Source organism: Patagioenas fasciata, chromosome 7 (genome assembly GCF_037038585.1).
Source record: "Patagioenas fasciata isolate bPatFas1 chromosome 7, bPatFas1.hap1, whole genome shotgun sequence".
Lineage (NCBI taxonomy): Eukaryota > Metazoa > Chordata > Aves > Columbiformes > Columbidae > Patagioenas > Patagioenas fasciata.
The window spans coordinates 39,256,005-39,275,908 of record NC_092526.1 but is presented as its reverse complement, the minus strand read 5'-3'; the positions used below and the strand labels follow the sequence as shown (position 1 = coordinate 39,275,908).

Here is a 19,904-nt window from a genome sequence, read left to right as displayed (position 1 = left end):
TGTAAAAGCCAGGTGAAAAATCACTTCCCACAGCCCTAAAAGGAACAAGAGCATCTTTAAATCGCTGTCCCACATTGTCTCCCACCTTAGCAATGTGCATCAACTACTTTAATTCAAGCATTGTAACTAACAGTAGAGCAATATTTAGTGAAAGGCAGGAAAACCTACTGATACAAAAGGGGGAAAAATATGCTCAATGATAAATTATATACCCATCAAACTTCATTACTCACTCCAGCTGAGTGGGAGAGTGGAATATTGCAAGCTTGTCACAGAGCGGGGTTTACTGTGTCAGCTCTAATTTTAATTGTCACTTTGCTCTGGAAACGCGATACAATTGGCAAATAAATATTAAATAACGGATTGCAGACTTAACACTGTTATAATCGCAAAACCTGTTAAGCTCCTTGTGTTTATATTGGAAACCTACAGTCTCTGTGCCCATTGAAAAACTGGTAAAGTGAATTATTTGCAAACATGCATGAAGAGGGCAGGCAAAGCCTGGAATTATTACTTATTATCAATACTGCGGTCAGTCCTTCAGGTGATTTTCCAGCTCAGGAATGTGCTGTTTGTATGAAAACTGGACAAAGACACTTAACGGCAATTGGTATGGAGATGAGCACAAGAGCTCAGCCCTCACATAGATTTTGCTTTCATTCAAATTCTAACCTGCTGCTCATTCCTAAAAGCTTTGCCATTTCATTGCCTGAATTTGCTCACCAAGCCTATTCCACCCTTAACACCACTGATAGTGGGAAACGGCTAAGACTGAAGCAATCATTTCAATTATTTGTCAAGAAAAAGTTACTTCTCTTACATCTCTTGCAAAGTCTTGACCCAAGGGATGGCAAAGATCACACAAGATTTCACATTTTTCTGCTAAATCGCTTGTTTGTGTTGATCTCAGTGAAGGGCTAAGCAAACGCAGCTGCTTGGTTGTAACTGGGTGTTTGTGTAAGGCAGATCAGTCTCACACCCTTTCTTTCCTCATTGCACATCATCTGAAATATTCGCACATACAGAACCGCTTCACTGCCGAATGTGTGCTGTAAATTCACAAAAACTGCGACGGATCTTATCCTGAGAGTATTAACTCACCCAACCCAAATCAGTTTTCACTGGAGCGCATAACGTTCGTTTTACCTCTAGAAAAACAGGCTTCTTGCCAAACGTGCGCAAGATCAAGATTATAAAGTTGCGTGATATCGTGTATATTTTCATCCTTTACACAGCATTTCCTGCATATATTTGTGCACATGCAGCCACTGTTTTGACCAACCAAGAAAACGAGTTTCGCAAAGGTAAGTCCAAATAGAATCACAGAACCATTAGGTTGGGAAAGACCTTTAAGATCATTCACCGGGGCACAGGGAAGAGTCTCTTAACATGAACCATCTTGACCATGGAGCCAAAGTTTTACCAGACATTTCTAATCCAACATTAGGACTGACCAGTAAAACTGACCATTGAGATAAAAGCAATCTAAATATTACATTAAGCATCCAAATGGTTTCAATGCTCTGTCTCGCCCTTATTTTAATAGCTACGCCATCCGGGAGCTCACAGGGATGAAGGAAAGCAGGATCTGGCTCCGTTTGCTTTCGTAGCCATTTACATCAAATTCTGTGCGTTGACGCTGAGGGCAAAGAACGAACACACACGTACAAAAGCGGTGCTTTAAAGTCCATTGCCGTGATTAGAGTGAGTAATCCAAGCGCTAAGCCTCTCATTCTTCAGAGTACTCAGTCCATACTGTATCACGCTTCAGCAAAACATACTAAGCTTCTGTTTACATTACAGGAATAGCTTGGGTAAAAATAAAACTATTGATGAGCTATTTTTGTATGTGCAGACTAACACCTCTGTGTCTCAGCGGCAACGTTTGCTTCTTCGCTGGGACAAATCCTGGATCTACGTGGTACCGACATTTTGCAGCAGAGAAGCATCATTTGGGAGAATTGTTTCACCTTCTTTTTATAACACATTTACCTCCCCAAAAAACATTTATCTAGTCCAAACTGACTTTTATAGCAACACAATTTAATACCCTGGGCTTAGCTTTCTCTCCAAGGCTAGACACTGCTATTACAGCAGGGCCAGCGCACTGAGGTCTTTGCTACCTTATACGACTTTGTTTCCCACGTTTTAAAAATCGTTAGCATCATTATTATTGTTGAGAGTGCCATGAGGAGAACAAAAGTCAATCAGAAGCGTATTACAACGAGTGGATCCAGCATCTTTCGCAGCCAGCGATCCTGAGGATGCTTCAGCGCAGGAGTAGTTATCCCTCACCGGGGCCACAAAACCCCATCCTTTAGACCCAATCTCCAATTCCTCTTAAGTCAAAATACATAAACATTTTGTTAAATCACTCTCAAAAGGCCCAACTAATCATTTAAACATCTTCCTTGGGTTAACAGCCCAAAAGCAAGGTTTTGCTAAACGGGAGTGTTTTAATACAAACAACATCTAATCCCCGAAAAGCCTGAAGGATTTAATTTGTAACCGAGCCTGCAGTTATCTCCACCTCTTACTTTCACAACTAAATTGACAAAATGAAGACAGGAAGGGGAAATAATAATTCATCCATCAGCTTTGAGAGCTCCCTAGACCTTGGAAGAGTCACTGGGACAGTGTTTAGAGGAAGGTCCCAGCCAGCACAGGGAAATTGGCCTCTCCAACCCCTCTGAAAACAGAGAGAAAGAAAAACACAACCACTTTCCATTGATATTTACAAGATAAACTGAGAAATAAAGCATTTTCTTTGTGTTTCCAGTTAATAGGATTTTTAAAATGCATTAATATGAAGTATTAAACTAGAATACACCTTACCTAAATTATATCTGTGTAAGAGAACTATTAGTGGCATCAAAACTTAATTTGACCCAATGGTTTCTATCGGCCAGGGAAGGAATTACCAGTAAACCAACCCAAGGGAGGGTGTTTGTTCTAAACCATCGCACTCCATTAAATTAATGGTCATGCTGGCCATGAAAGCAGCGCATTGCTTTACAATACCGCTTTACGGGGCATTTGACACCCGAAATGTAGCTCCCAGGGAAAAGGGGAAAGCGCATTAGTGTCCTTTATGTGAAATTGAGAGACTGCCCTGAAATGTTCTGCATCAACACACTGCTTAACAAAGTGGCAATAAAAATATTTACAGGTTCTACTATATCATGGCTGGGTTGATGGGAAAATAGCTACCATAAAATAAAGCATCTGGAGGGACAGCGAGCATAAGGGCATTTTGGTACATAAACACAGCAGCTCTGGAGTGAGAAGAAAATTGAGGCGACTGAGATGGTCGTTATAAGTCAGTGAGGTATAAATAAGCATGAGAAAGATAAGAAATGATGCTTTTGAATAAACACCCTATGAAAATTAGAGGTGGGGGTCACTTAAGATCCCAGCAAGCAAACCCTGCCTAGAGGATCGTGCAATATCCATCCTGCACTGCTTTTCCTTAGCGAGCCAACGTGTTAATTAGAGGTGAGAAAACATGGCTCCCCAAATGAAACCCTCCAGAAAACACGTCCCCCTCGATTACCCAAATTGTTCCAACAGCCACTTCGGGCAGCAATCAAGAAATTGCAGATAGGACTTAAGGATTTCCCGGTCATAAATAGTGTGCTGGTGGCAAAAGGAAAGCAATAGGAAATTGGTTATGAATAACTCGTCTTCATAAAAAGTGCCAGTTACGGCTCTGCCAAAGTAGCAGCTAAAGCTTTTTTAATATGCTCTAAGCTCATACCTACACCATTTGCTTCTTCAGAGGAAGAAAAGAACTATTTTCACTAGTTCCATGTCATCCCTGGAATAGAAGGGGGTGGGTGCTTTATAGAGGGGGTTGTTTTAGCTGATATTTCTGCACCTTTTAAAAAAAAGATATGAGAGCTTTTGCATGCAAAATACACTCAGAATGAGCATTAGGAAGAGATTAAACCAGGCTCAATTGCAGAATTTTCAATTCTCACGCTCAACTTTAACCTCCAGACCTGGGGTTTGATTTATGTGGAAGAACACATGCATATAGGCTTAAACATCTCTGTGTGCTGCCCACTACGTACATACTGAGTATGACTTGCTATTGAAGGCCATCAATACCCAAAATAAACTTGCAAAGGTGATGAACACAGAGAATTCGGCCTTATTTAGATGTGACAACACACTAAAATAAAGGTTTTTTGGTAAATCACACCCTCTCATAGCTAAAAGAATCTTTGGAGAATAAAACAGGTTACCAATTCTGGCAAAATACAAATTTTTTCTCCAATACGTAATATACAATATCCAGCATACTGGCTGTTTGGTGCCCAACACTAAGGGTATTTCTCTTGGTGGTCTCTCTTGAGGGAGAAGGAGGTTTCATCACCCTGAAAGTCTTGAGAGTGTTGAGAAAGTAATCTGCTTTTTCTTTAGAAATCCATATGTCAAAGTATTTGGTAAAACAGCAGGAATAGCCATTTCATAGACAGCACATTTCCGTTCCCATGGCTGTAACCTTATAAAACAAGATATATTTGAAAAATAAAAGAGAACTACACAGATTTTAAGCGGAATAATAACTCGCCGGCTTTTGCTAACACTAGCCTCTAAGGAATGATATTTTTGCTTGGCTTCAGAAGTGATCATTCTGAAATCCCTTTCCATTTGTTTCCAAAGTAAACCCATTGGGAAAGTTTATTTCCCTTCCTAGAAATGGCACGTTGAGAATTTTTTCACTTATTATTTACTTATTATTCCAATAATTGAGTACATTGTTCAATCACTGCAGCTCTTGCCATTATTTTCTATAAAACTGATCAGTATATGCTACCTGTATCCTTCAGTTGTTTTCCTCATCCATTAAAATATGGATAACTGAAATCTGAAAATATTTTCAGCCTGGTGTTTTTCTTTATAGTCGGAAATTACAATTTCGAGGAGCCATAAAAGACAAACCGGTTTGGAAGCTTCTTTCCAAAATAATGGAACGGCAGCAAATTTCAAAGGGAATGTGGGAAGAAAACTAAACCCACTTTTGGTGCAGCTCTAAAGGACAGAGCAGGAAAGAATGATACGACGGGTAATGTTGCTTCCCTAGACTGGAAATATATATATATATATATATATATACACACACACACAAACTTTTCCAATAAAATGGTGGAGAACAAATGGAAAATTCTGGTGCAAAAGCAATTCCATCAACCTGGAAAAATAAGAAGCCTTAATAGCTTTGGGACAGAGTTCAGCAAAACGCGAATACCAAATACTTGGATTACCATCTGAGGCTCTTCAGGTTTCCGTGTTAGTCGAGAGAGTAATGTCTATATAATCTCCATCCTTATATGTCTCTTCTGTGCCTTCTCATTTCTTCCTCCAACCTTCTAATATTGCTTTTTGGGAAGAAGCTTATAAGAAAAATAAAGCAGCGCTGAGATTTTGTCATGTTGCATAATACCCTTGTAAATGTTAAAATTAGGGGGTGTCTTACCATCCATCTCAAATGCACACAAAGCATTTCATCTGTGTCCAACGCCTCGTATTCCTTCCCAAAAAGACAAAGCATGGGGGTTTCATATCTGAAATTATTCTAACACACTTGAGCTAAAGAATCACTATTATATTATTGTGGAAACAACAATAATACAGCTTCAAGTGGGATCTAATCTGGACTGATGTTGGTTTTGCATCTTTAGTCAATTTGTGTTGCGTTTCCCAAGAATTTCCCAGTGTAGTCAAGGCCACAGACCAAAATCAGGGAGCAGATTCCCAGCTGACAGTAGCAAGGTTATAATGGATAGTAAATTGAAAAACAAAAGATCAAAAAACCATGTGCCCGAGTCAAAATTCACAGGTTGATCAACCCCACTGTGGCTTCACCAGCCATTTCGAAACCAGCACACGCTCCCATAGGTTCAAAGCAGCACCAATTTAATTCCAACATACTGGGAAAAAACATTACTACACGGACAAAAGGTTGCGGATTATGGGTTTTTTAACTTGACAATTGTAATTAATGATCTTCACCATTAATCGATGAGCGTTTGCTTTGCAGTAAAACAAATTGTTCTAATTTTAAGTGACGAGATAAGATGGAAAAAATAGGAAAGAACAAGTGGGTTTGGGCATAAAATGAGGTAAAGCGGCTATTTTTAAGTGGCTGGCAGACTCTGGCAAGGGTTAGAAACCCTTAATCGAGGCCTTGTTAAGTCCTACTGAGCTTTCTGCCCCGCTCCCCTGCTCCACACATCCACATTCTGTGACGCCAGTCTCCTCTGTTCCCAACTTTTAGCACCAGATATTGGTTTCACAGAATGGACACAGGGTGAAGCTTTAACACACAAATGATCCTTGCTTACAGAAGAAAGGAGAAATTTTATTAAAAAATTCAACCTGTGTTTATGGCACCTTTCCCCCTTCGCTGTGCCCCAGTCCAAGGGCAGGATTCTGTAGGTCCATCACTTTGTAGCTTATATTAACAGATACTCCAATATTCTCCTGTATCTGCCTGTGTTTCGGCAATAACAGACACTCTGATACCACCCTGAATCCTGCTGTGTTTTGGTACCAAGCTCACACTGCAGTAATTAACACCATCAGCACCTTCTCCAGCAGCGTATTTGTATATTGTGCAATTAACTCTGTACGAGCTCTGCGCTCTCTCTCCTGTCCATATAGTCCTTCCCCTGCAAGCACGATATTGCATGACAGGCTTTAAAGCGAGCAAGAGAAGGGAATTATTTCCTAGATGTTCTCCTCCGACTCTCTGAATGTTTCTAGGCGCAGTTTCTTGGCAGTTAATGTTTCCTTCTCGCTTTTCACACCTCCCAGCAGAACGCCCAGTGGTGTCCTCAGGGAAGGAGGCACTCAGACTGATCTGTAAAACCAAATATGAATCTGTCATCCTAACGAGCCAATTAATTAGGCAGCCAGGCATGGCTGGACATGACCACGACACTGAAAGTGGTTTCCATAGGCGGCATTTATCAGTCCTACCCAGAAAGATGCCATTCATTTACAACCACCAATATTCACCATTCGCTTGAACTAATGCAAATCTTGACATAGACAACCTAGTACCGGCTTTAATTTTAGCTAAAACTCCCAATGACTTCCAGTTTAAAAAAATCAAGACTTGTCTATATGCAAGTTCTTTTTAAAGAAATCCTTTTGAATAAACCATTGAAATTTGTAGAGTAGGAGGTAACTAAAAAAGAAGTTCTTGCCATATAGGCTAGTTATTTGGCAGTGTAAATCCTCCTCTTATACATATATCCCTGCTGCAATGCTGAATTAAAACAGTCTTTTTTTTGCTTTTGAAAAAAAGTTGTATTTCACAATAGTTACCCAGTTTAGCTCTCGGCTTCACGAAAGGAAACAACATTACCATTTTCTGCTGCTAAAATTATGTAATAATGCAAAATTCAGCCTAAAAAGTCGATTTAACATGTTCTGGGAGTTTCTATTAGCATGCAAAGAATAGGATACATACAAAGATAGATGGGTGGGACGATAATAAACTGAGCAACTGGATCTATGTTCTTTAGAACCCACAGATACCAAGACATGTGAACACTTCAGGATTTTCCTTGAATGATATTTGGAGAACAGTGCAATATGTGCTCCTGGCTGCAATACATCACAGCACAAGCCAGAGCCATTCTGTGATCCCTCAGTAGGTGTGCAGAGAGGCAAACAAATCACACGACGTTTCAAATGAAAGAAGAGATGTCTGGATTATACCACACCTGCACCACATAAACGGTGCGTCCCAGCACAGTCGTGTCTTCTGCCTCACAACTGCTCAAAAAGAAGACAGAAAATGCTGCGATCATTTTAGGTTAGAAAATAAATCTTTCCTCTCCTCGCCCAGTGAACGGAACGCGGTGCCCACACTGTTCCTTTCACATCCTCACACTTCTAAAAACGATGCCAAAGGCGCTTGCAATAGGATATAGCTCTCTTTATTCCAGCTGAGAGCTGAGCATCTTTGGCAAAGTTAAAAGCCGGTCTGAGGGAAGTATATAGCTTTGCAGAGAGGGCTAAGTGGAAGCCAGACAGCAGCTACACGCCAATTTTCTTAAGAAAGCTAAGAAAAATGTACAGTCCTCTCCTATTTGGGAGGCAAGGCACTGCTGTAGGGTCTGAATGTGCCCTTAAGCTCTGGGGTTTTTACTTGGCATCACCCACCCCGCATCAGCTCGGATTGAAGTGCAAGTTGGGGCATTCGCCCTCAGAAAGGTAGGCCAAGGGACATGGATTTCACCACCACACGTGAAGTTGGGCTCTGTTGGGCCTGGTCGGGCTCTGTCAGGCCCCATCAGGCCCTGTGCCTCCCTCTCATCCAAAAAGATGTAGCAAAAAAGTCTTGAATATGAGCAGAATGGGTGACATTCAGCACACAGGCCCCACAGCCAGGCAAGCAGGTCACAGCAAGTGCATCTGTTTATTAAGCCATCTCTTCTTTTTCTCAGCTCTAAGAGCAACTTAACTTTTTTTCGGTGTGTTTCTAATAAGAGCAACTGTTATCTGGAAATAATCCCCTGAAACTCATTCTTCAGCAGTAATGTTGCTCGGGTTTAAAGTAATACAGTTTTGACGAACAAACCTCACCCAGGTCAATGTAGGATCAGCATAACTAAATTAACAACTGGTTAGTGGTTAGTGATCGGGTATTTGTGTTCAACCCAATCCTTCCTCTGTCGATGGCAATGGGAAAATTGCTGCTGATTTCAGAGACTACAGAATCCTTGTTTCCACTCAAAATCTGCATCGCTTCAGGGAGCAAGTGCCACCGTGAATCATAACACTCACAGAAAGAAATTTGCAGGCTATATATACTGCGACTTGCATTTGCAAATCATACAACTGATTTTACATAACACTGGAAGCCGAGACACCCTTCAAGGTCCATCCACCCAGATCGCCCAGAACAAATCTGTCCTCACCCCAGCACCAACACTCGGGCCTGGGCTCCATCACCACAGAACACAAAACCTCTGCACAAAGTCCTTTTTCAGACATTTAATGAACTCCAATGTCTATTTTTCAGACAGCGTTCACAGAATTTTTTGTTGCAGTATTTATATGAGGTAGCCTGGAGGTGTGTCATACTTCAATGGAATAGAGTTCTTCTATTAAACTGTTACATTTGTTATATTAATTTAATATGCTCCAACATAATCTCATTTGGAAAAGGAAAAGAGATCTTGCAGTGATTCATAGTGCTCTCTCCTGATAGCTCTGGCTTGAAGAGATCAGCAGTTACTTCGCCTGAGCAAAATGCAACTTCTAATCGGGTATTTTTGAAAATGGTTATAAAAATAATTTAAAAGAACAACAAAAAATAGAATTGCATGGCTCCTCCGAGCAGAAGTATGGCTTATAAAGGTATTTAATGCAAGAATTCATCTACATTTACAATGAGTTGCCTATACTATATTTTGAAGACATCTAAGGAGGAAATCCTGTGCATCTTATTCAAGCAACTCTTTTTCTGTTGTTTTCCCCAAACAGTACCTGAAAGAGCTAAATAAGATAAACATTTTTTGCACCTCGCAATCAACCCAGATTAGCAATCCAACAAAACTGTCTGATGAACTCACACTAGGCGATGCCTACCCATGATACAATACACAGAACTAGATCCAAATTACCCTGAAGGATCACGGTTCAACACAGCTTGACAGGCTTTGGGTCCATAAAACTATAAACCATGAGCACTACACAGCTCAGGAGGAGAATCAAACCTTCACTGTATACATATTTTTTAAATCCTCTCAGTACAGTAGCAAAGTAACAATATTGTGATGTTGGTTACCTTCTATACTTCAAAGCTCCTTTAAATAGGCACTACCTGATGAATGCTGCCCAAAATAACCCCACAGTTCATTTTGTTCATGTAGGTGGCTCTGGAACAGGAATACTTATCTCCGTTTGATTTCAGTTAATTACTTAAATTAGGACCTGCACACAATCTTAATGGTTGGAGACTTTCAACTTAATAAATATATGTGTTAACAATGAACCACAACTTATCATTAGAATAATCTCAGTAAATCACTAAAACTGCAACTTTCTGACATGAACACAATCCCCCAGCAGACAGTATTGTACATAAGTAGACTTCAAAAACAAAAATGTTACTGATAATGAAAGATTTAAGAACAAGGTTTTGACTGTAAATACACTTCTACATCAATACATACAAAGATATCGGTCTTCAGAACTTGTTAGTCTTTGGTAAACTCATTTAGCCTTTTGCAGAACTTCACTTTTTTAATCAAGTCTCAATAGTTCCTAAATTGTTTTGCATGTCAAAACCTCCAAGTCATATTGGGTAAAAGAAAAAAAATAAGCTAGAATACACGTGTAATGAAAAGCTATATTAACCAGCATTCCTCATTTCTTAGAAAAATCAACGAGGTACTACCAAAAACTAGACCTACCAGGTGCATCCTGCAAAGCAAAAACCGTACTGGTTGGGTTACGAGCATCACCACAGAGGCTACAACATTGGTTCTACAGAAACTGCATTTTCACACCTACCGTGGGGAACAGCAAAAAACCAAAATCCCATTAGCTCAAATCAACCGCTTTTATTACAGATGGAGTTGATCTCACTGGAACTACAAAGTGAATAATGTATTATCATAAGGAACAGGGTTTGCATCTCTGCACGGATAGGAAAACTGGGTTTTATTAACAGCTCCTGAACAGATTTGGAAAGCAGCAGAAAACATTCCTCACCGCCACTCTGCCCACCAGCACCACTCCGCCAACAGAACATCATTTATCATCGTTATTTATGTCCTTCTGAAAAACAGTGCACACAGCATACTTGAGAGACAAATCAACCAGTATCACCCAGTTCATCGCCTATTCCTGACCAAAACAGCTCCTACGTCTTACCTAGAAAACCTATCAAACAACTGCCTGAACCTGTGGTTGCAGATCCCTGGACTCTCTGGTATCCTACAGAAAAGATACTCTCCCTCCAGTTTGAAAAAGGTCACCTTTAGGTGGAAGATATACCCAAATAATCTTGACTATTATGGCCCTGCATGGAAAGGCACCACAAATGCAACGCTATTATCCATCTCTACCCATACGTTCAATGTGTCACATTATATGGAACAGACTGACAAGAAAACAACTCCAGAGTTAACAGTCGGCATAACAGACAAATTTGCAATTTGCCCTGGATGTAGGTTGTTGAGGGTTGGGCTTTTTGAAAGTATTAACTCAAGTCAGTGTAAAGGCTCTAAGTCCTCCTCGAGCAGAAGTTAACTTAAATAACTTTTTAGTTGAGCGCAGAGATGGCTGGGAATTGAAATTATTGTATTTTGTGGCAAATCCAACCATCAGAAACAGAAGGTCTAAATTAAACATGAAAAATTCCAAGAAATCTAATGGAAAAAAGCCTTCAGCTATTATTAATAGAGTGGCTTGGCCACGAGGTACATGTTAAAAGGCTCAGCAGCATGTGTGAGTGACTCTGGGCCTGCACCGGAGAAAAACATCTGTAAGAAACTTTTCTGGCAAAACTCAGATCCCCAAAAAGTGTAAGAAGTCAGGGTTTTTAATCTTAATTCCATCTAAAATTTGCATTCAACACCTGATGAACATTTCCCGGGACATCAAAAATTGCTGAAGGTTGCAGACAAATACGTTTTAATTCCTATCCCAAGTTAAAAGTATTATCCATTCACTAGTATAGTGCCAAAGGAAAACTGAAATTCAAAGCACTTTCGTACACCACTGAGACAACCTTGTGGGAAAATAAACGTAACATTCTGTCTGGGGTCCCGACGATGTGCCTGAGAGATGCTTAACGCACAAATTCAAGTTCATGTACTTGCTGTCAGACACAACCGTGTTATGTAACTTAATTGACCATCTTAACAACTAAATTTAAGATGTTTTGCATTCCATTTCAACCATAACACCATTCCAGACCCTTACTGTGATGGGGACAATTCTCTAGTTTCCAGACTGGATCTATGCATAGGCATTCTTTGTTCTAAAGGTGATGCTGTACTAGAGATCAAGTTTTCCCTCATATAGTATTCAATCCATTGCCCTTATCAGCCCACCCTAGTTATCTTTCCTTGCACCCACTCCAGTTTGAACGCAGCATTCCTAAGCACAGGAAACTGAGTTCACCCCGCGGTTTCAGATGAGGCTTTACCAGTTCCTTAGATAAGAACATCAATACTTTCTTATCTCTATCAGAAATCTCTCTGCGGATAAACACCACCCCAGGATGGGTCATTATCACTCCCCACAGTACTACTAAACATCAACCTGCAGTAAAAATGCTACCCACTCATCAACACTTATCTACCATTTGTAGCATTGAAACTTAGCTACCACGCAGCCCTGGTACAGTCTGTAAAAACAATGATATGTCCTCTAATTTAAATCCAAGATTGTGTATTTACAATTTTTGAAACCTTCAAACAATTCCAAGGGAAAAATACCATTTCCATACCAGAACACTTAGAGAACTTTGGTCCCGATTTAGTAAAGCATTTATGTAACGTCAGACTGGAAGCATTCCCATCACATCCAGTGGATGCCTTTAGAAGACTAAAACCACGCTTCAATGCTTCGTTGGACTTAATGGGTTAATATTTCAAGGTGGAAATTTCAAATGAGGCTCTTTTGCGCTGGTCTCCTCTGAATGTTAAAGCTTCAAAATGCAAAACAAAAAGCAAATAATCTTGTTTACGCGTTCCTCCTTTGAACGGATACACCAAGCTCTAAGAGCTGAGCATGTGTTCTCTGCTCCTTGCCGTGAGCCAGAGCGCTGCCTTCACACATTCACACAAGCGAAATCTCGTTTTCCCGATGCCTTCCAAGTGCAAATCACTACACGGCGACCACGTGTGACCATATGCTAAATTAAGTTTCCCAGGAGACTTCATTCATCATCTCCAGAGAAACTACCGATGAGCCTACGCACTTGCAAAGAGATACCATTTCATTCGAAAACACATAGGTTATTCTTAAAAATTACACTGGGGGGAGAGTGGGATGTAAAAATAATCATAAAGCTATTTTCCTTACCAGATTATAACAAAGACGGAGGCTTTTAAGGTCACGCTCGACCTGTTAATGTCACACCGAGGGTGTTAAACACACGGTTTGCTCCGTAGCAATCTGTATTACATCCAACCTCCAAACACGCCTTCTGTTAATTTGTGACACTGCATATTTTGCTACTCGAGAGCAAAGAAACCCATCGCTGCAGAAGCTATTTATTCTGCCTCCAGGTGCTCCATAAATATTAAATAAGTACAGATACGAGCTGCTACACAAAAACTTTGCAACTCCTTGGGAGTTGCGAAATCCCCGGGGCAGGCGGGAGCGCAGGGGGGACCCGGACATCCCCACACAACCCCGCTCCCCCGGAACCGACCGGCCGCTCTGCGCCCTCGGCAGGCCCTGGGAGCTCCGGGGGCCGCAGCCCCGTTCCCCTGGTCGGTACAACTGCTTCACCTGCCGCTCCCCGGCGGGCTCCCACCCCGGAGCATGCCCAGCCGCCCCGCACCGGAGAACGGCTCCAGCCCGGGCAACCCGGCGGCGGCGGGACCCGCGGGAAGCTCCCGGGCGGGGCAGCCCGCCCTTACCTTGATGATACTGCTCCTCCGCGGGGTAGCCTTAGCCGCCTCCAGCAGGCAAGCGTCGGGGTCGGGCGCTGCTGGTGCTCCCAGGCTGCTGCCGGCCAAGCGCTCGGCGGCACCGACGGCCGAGACGCCGCTGCGGCGCTCCCGCCTTCTGCCCGGGGCGTCCAGCGCAGCCGGCTCGGGCTCCTCCTCGGCATTGGGAGTGGCACGGCCCGCCGGCGGCGGCTCCCTGCTGCCGGCAGCCTCTGCCATCGCCCCGCCGAACGGTGGCAACTTCTCCGGGGCGCACACACACACACGGACGGCGTCCCGCGGCGCTCCCCTCACGGCACGGCGGCGGCAGCGCCAACTTTGCCTGGAGGGCCCATCCCCGCCCGCCGCTGCTGCTGCTGCTGAGCGTGCCCGCGCGGGGCTCTGCAGCCCTCCGGTGCTGCAGGCACGGGGAGGGCGGCGGTGCCGAGTGCCGGGGCGGTGGGACTGTGCGCCCGGCGGGCGCGGCCGCGGGCAGCGCGCAGGAAGTGCCGCCGCGGCACCACTGTGTTGTGACAGGAGCCGGGCGTGTTTTGACTGGCGGCGTTGACGGACGGAGCGCCGGGCCACTCAGTGCTGCGGCTGCCCCCCGGGGTTGCGGCGGCGGCCAATAGGCGTGGCGGGAGGCGTGTCCGCGGGACGCCTGGATACGCGCTCTAGGCGGCGCGCGGTGGCAGGTAGGGCTGTGGAGCAGCACCCACCGCAGTGCCGGGCAAAGCGGGGCGGATCGGGCCGTCCCGCCCGCTCTCCTCTGTCCGTGGGGAGCGTGCGGAGACAGCCCCGCGCGTGTTTTAGGAAGGTTTGGGCTGCGCCCGCCTCAGGGTAAAAACCGAGTGTGAAGAAAGGGGATGCAGGTTACCTCCCCTGCTGCAGCGATCGTGCGGAGGCACCGGCTGAGGAGCGGCAGGGACTGTGATCAGCGAGGGAGCGCGGCCCCGGCAGCCGCGGGGTGAACGGAACGCCGCGCTCAGGCCCCGGTTGCTGAGGGTGGGCGAGCGGAGCGGGTGCGAGGCGTGAGGGGTGTGTCGCAAAAAACCGGCAAAGGCTCACGCTGGGATCCCGCATCGCTTGAAGATGAGGCCAAATCCCCCGAATCACGCGGGGCTGCGATTTCGCCGCCATCTCCCCTCAGTTCGCTGCCCTGACAGCCGCCAGCCTGGGGTGCGTCCCGCACCCGCCGCGCCCCGCGCGGCCCCCGCTGCACAGGCAACACCGCCCCCTGGCGGCGCGGGGCGGCAGGGCCGGTCCCGCGCTTCGCCCCCCCCGGCGGGAGACTTCAGGAGAAGGGAAAAAGCAAAGGAAAGCAGGCTGCTGATGAAGAGGTTCTATAGAAAGGTGAAAAATAGGTGGGGTGGGGCTGGAGCAGCTGTTAGCCGCTGAAGATGTCAGTCTTCAAAAACTACAGCTGTTGGCTTGAAGGGCAGTAAGGCTCAGTGGAAAACGTCATTTCTTTATGATGTCTAAAGTAATTTATTGTGTTGGGCACCTGTTGGTAGTTAGTGATGAAGGAGGAAAGGGTAAGAGAGAACCATCTTACGGCAGGCAGTCATTAGCTGCTAACAAACGCCTAGCTACAGGACATAATTACCACTTAAAAGACATGTACTTTCATATATGTACCCACAATATATATAATATTTGTAATTCCGTGTAAAACAGAACTTCTGTCAAGGTTACCATGTCACTTATCGCGCTCAACACAAAAAATTGCTAATTGAGGGACAGAGCTAAATACCACTGAACTTTATTAGGCTGCATCTACATTTGATGTAAAAAATATGTCATAATACTTGTATACAAGTTGTTTTGTTTGTTTGTTTTTCAGTGAGAATGGCCTCAGAATAAGTAACCCTGAAAAAAGATGCGAAACATTCACATTGAAGAAACATTTATCTTAAAAAATACTGGAGAGAAAAGACTGGAAAGGGACTGGAGGGCTCAACCCCATTGTACAAGAGAGAGAACATGATACCAGGTCATTGCAACAAATAGGGGAAAAAATAAAAAAGAAAAAAAGCTGATGGTTACATATCCACATACTGTCCTGTAGACTGACTTAAATGACCAGTTTAAAGACAATGGAAAAGGTAATTACCATGCAGTATGTTATCAGAGGGAATTATTACTTCATGTAGAAATATGTTGAAGCTTTCTCATAGATTGTGTGAGATCATATGAAGTTTAACCACTGGTTTTACACTAAAAGTGCTTGGGTAGAAAGTAAAAAAAAAAAAATCACGATTGCTTGGTTTCTATATTCAGTTTTGAGACTATTTGATGCAGCCCACTGTACAAAGACACCACAGTGTCCTCTACAATTACTTGAGAAGAGACAGATTTTCAAGAACAGTCAAGGAAAGGCAAAATGATAGATAAAAAAATCTATTTGTGTTTGCCTGAACACATGAGTCAGCAAGTGCTTGCAGTGTCTATTTTAATGTGTTTTTTGGTACGCTCAACTTACTCCATCCACGAGGCACACAATTGTTCCTGAGTGGGCGTATTTTGTATCATAAAGCCGCAGAAAATGCAGTTGTCTTGGAACCGTGCTGGAGTACAGCTTACATAAGCCATTAGTTTCCACCTAGACGGGGCATTTTGGGAAGCTCTTCAAATCAAGTGTTGTGCTGGGAGTGGTGCTCCTGCACCAATTGACCGTGGCTGATGAAGTGTAAAAACCAACATGTTTTCCTGTGTTGGGAACAGCTAATTTGCAAGACCAGGAAAAAGCAACGGGGAACAAGTTGTGATTTCTTCAAGCGTCCATTCGCAATGATAGCAAATCATGATTCATTTTAGAATTTATGAGGTTTATGCAAAGCTATTGATGAGAAAATGTATTGCTAGGTAATTCTTCAAGTCTCAGTGGTTATCCTGTCTCGTTTTGCTTTTATATCTTGCATATGACATTACAAAACAAAAAAGCATATTAATGGTATCATTTATTTATACAAAGCTGTACTTGTTGCTAAGCTTCACTCGGGTTTTGGCAAAACAATCCCAAGTCATATTTTTCCTATAAAACTATTATTAAGCTTTTAAGCTGGAAAGAAAAAAAAGAAAGGCAAATAGCAGTCAGTATGAAGCAAATATAGTCAAAAGGTCATAATATTTAATTTCAAACCTACTGCGTATGTTTTCAAGTTTTGTACAATTTTAAAAATATTTGCACTAATTGAATCAATGCGTCCTAATTTTTTTGTTAATTCTCGTTTTCTCTTGCCTTCTACTTTGTTGAAAAAAACTCACTATATTTATATGTCTTATTTGATTTTCTAGGTAGTACAAATGTTCGTTGTAGTTGAACCCTAGCTGGCAACTCAGCCCTATGCAGCCACTTGCTCAGTCCTTCCTGGTGCGATGGGGAGGAGAATCAGAAGAGTGAAAGTGAGAAAACTCATCGGCTGAGATAAAGATGGTTTCATATGTAAAGCAAAAGCCGCACACACAAGCAAAGCACAACAAGGGATTCGCTGCCTCCTCCCATGTCAGTCTCAGCCATCTCCAGGAAAGCCAGGATACATCACACATAACAGTGACTGAGGAAGACAAACATCACTCCCTTCCTTCTTCTTCCCCCCAAATATAAACTGAGCATGACGTCACATGGGATGGAACGTCCCCTTGGCCAGTTTGGGTCACCTGTCCTGGTTGTGTCCCCTCCCAGCTCCTTGTGCACCCAGCGCAGCCTGAGAAGCTGAGAAGTCCTTGACCACTACCCAGCATCAGAGTATTATCCACATTATTCTCATTCTGGATCCCAAACACAGCATCATGCCAGCTACTACGAAGAAAATCAACTCTATCCCAGCTAAAATCAGGACAATTCATCTTCTCTAACTTAGCAAGATGTACTTCTGTGATATGACTCAGTCTTAATGATGTTTTTCTTCCAGCTGAAGTCACTAATTAACTCTTTTCACCACCTGATAGTACTTTCAGGCTAATCCAGTGGTTTTAATAACCACAGTTATGGAAGATTTTTCCCAATTCTTAGCTCCAAGGGATAATCCTTTATTTTAGCAGCATTGTTTGCCCAAATAGATATGCCAATTAAGTATGAGAAAGGGTAAAATCAGAACCTCAGTTAGGTCATGTTTAATCCTATTTCACAGCCACTGCTTCCTATCTAGACACATGCCCAAGCTCTTGGAGTGGAATGTATTGATTTTCAAGTGGTGATCAGTGCATGTGGCAAGCACTACAAAGTTAGTGGACACCAGAATTAATGGTAGTGGTCCCAGGAAGACAGTAGAATGCCACGTGTTGCCTTGCTTTTGTAAACAATTTTTTAAAAAATGTTTTTTTCCCTATTCTGATTTTTCAAGGGTAGATGTTTGACAAGAATCCATTTCCCTTACATAAGCAAAGAACCACAACAGCAGTTGTGATTCACATTTTTGGCCGTCTTCAAATTTCTGGCCAAAGTGATTGAAGCTTGGGAAGTTAACAAATCATTGAAAATAAAGTTTTTAATGGACAGCTAATGCCAGAAGTAGTGCTACAACCCGGGCAAAACAGAGTTTATTCATTCATGCAACTAGTGTATTTTGCTCAAATTCCAAATGTTTAGTTACTGGTTGCTTAAGTTGGAAGGGCAGAGAAGGTGTGTTCTATGCATTATAACAGAAATTGTCTTGAAGATTTGGAGGAGTCTTAAAGATCCACTCTTATTCAATTGTAATAATAATGGCTCTTGTTTGAGGTAGGTGGTAATTCCACTTAATGAGAACATTTACCAATGACTGTCTTTTCCACAGAGCTCTTTTTAATTCCTCTGATCAGTGCTTTTAGTATTTCTTCAGCTGTGACACATGTAATTGTAGTTGTTGCTGCCTTTCAGGCTACATGAACTTACTTATTAACTACTATGAACAGGATGATCTAATAGGTGTATGCTGTTCCCTCCTTTCTTTGGTCATTATCTATTGACAGGGACAATTTCATGCCAGCGTACTACATTACAGCTTTTCACATCCTTGCTGGCTCAGTGTTAGAAATATAAATGGATATATTCAGTGTTACAAATATATGTGGCACCAAGGTTCCCTTGCACTTACATGCAATTTGGGGAGAACATTTGGATTATCATGAACTGTGCAGCCAGTGGGGAAGCAGCATTAGTGTTAAATGATACCAGGAACTGTTCTTATCGAGAAGAGAAAGCATTCTGGTAATATCCCAATTAAAAAGCTACTGTTACGGCCTAATTTTGCCACCTGAGAAGAAAATTGCTAGCAATGTCACCAGTAGCCGTATTCATACTTATTTTGCAGGCTTTGGAGGAAATGCGGTCAGTATACCAAGCATGGAATCTTGGCTATTCTTCTGCATTATTATCTACAGATAAGTAATAGAAGCAAAAAGCCTTTACGAGGTCAGGGAATCAATCAGCAGTCTGTTGCCAGGCCCACGTTTTGCTCATAAAATCATCCTTGTCTTTTTGTGCCTGGAGGATTCTTTTCCTCTTTTCTCCTCCCAAACCATTTTTTCTCCCCATTTTTCTCTCTTGCCTTTTTTTTTTTTTTTTCCCCAGTTTATCTTTCCTCACTTAACCTCTGACTTTCTCTGATGCTATAAAGAAGAGCCAGTTCCTCACCAGGAGACTCTTCCCTTAATGAACCCACCACACAGCAACTTTTATTGTAACATTTAAAAACTAAATGCACAGCATTTTTTTTCCCAGCCCTGCTAGTAATCTTGTTAAATTTCTAGAGGTGTTGGCTTTTCAGGTTTTCAGTTTTCAAATTATCAGAATAAAAAAACAGCTCAGTCTTTCTCATTTATTTGCAGCAGTCCTATTTTTGTCACAACTGCCTTATTTTAAATGTAAATGTCCCAGATTTAGGTTTTTTAACTTGAAGAGGAGGTGTAATGTGGACGATCCAACAATTAAAACTATGCAAAATACACTTTCATGTCTCCCAGTGTTTCTGTATTCTCTCAGCTCTTCTGACTTCAAATTCCCCATGTCAAGATATGAAGTGCATGAAAGGCTTGGCCTATTCTGTCTTTCAAATAATTAAAATGTGTTGCTGTTCTTAGGATAAGCTTTGTTGTCATCTGATAAATATTCATAAAAGTCAGTGAATGCATTTCAGCAGAGTTCTGTAATCTCACACACACACAAAAAAAGAGAAACTAGTTCTAAAAATCTCATCAGCTCTGCTAAAATTGCCTTTACTCTTATACAGTTTGCTCAGACAGCTAAAAACATGTCACTACTAAGACTTAAGCATTATATTGTTACAA

The 19,904-nt window shown here is 42.5% G+C and overlaps 1 protein-coding gene and 1 long non-coding RNA gene across 24 annotated transcripts in view; one reads left to right on the top strand and one right to left on the bottom strand.

The window, feature by feature from the left end:
* Positions 1-14,202, bottom strand: part of PLCL1 (phospholipase C like 1 (inactive)) — a 133,049-nt gene extending 118,847 nt beyond the window's left edge. For 20 of the 21 annotated variants that reach the window (XR_011740113.1, XR_011740111.1, XR_011740118.1 and 17 more), the window contains exon 1: positions 13,626-14,202. Coding sequence is in view for 1 of the 21 variants with exons in the window: in XM_065841370.2 (XP_065697442.1) it covers positions 13,626-13,874 (249 nt within the window). In the remaining 20 variants the exon portion in view is untranslated. The remainder of the gene's footprint in view (positions 1-13,625) is intronic. The other variant, XR_011740130.1, reaches the window with a different exon arrangement.
* LOC139828466 (uncharacterized) lies at positions 14,096-19,564 on the top strand. Of its 3 annotated transcripts, none has more exons than XR_011740132.1 (3): positions 14,096-14,329; positions 15,478-15,739; positions 16,932-19,564. It is a non-coding gene; the product is annotated as an uncharacterized lncRNA (long non-coding RNA). The 3 variants fall into 3 exon arrangements; XR_011740131.1 differs by lacking the exon at positions 14,096-14,329 and adding an exon at positions 14,335-14,639; XR_011740133.1 differs by lacking the exon at positions 14,096-14,329 and adding an exon at positions 14,335-14,987.
* The last annotated feature ends 340 nt before the right edge of the window (positions 19,565-19,904 follow it).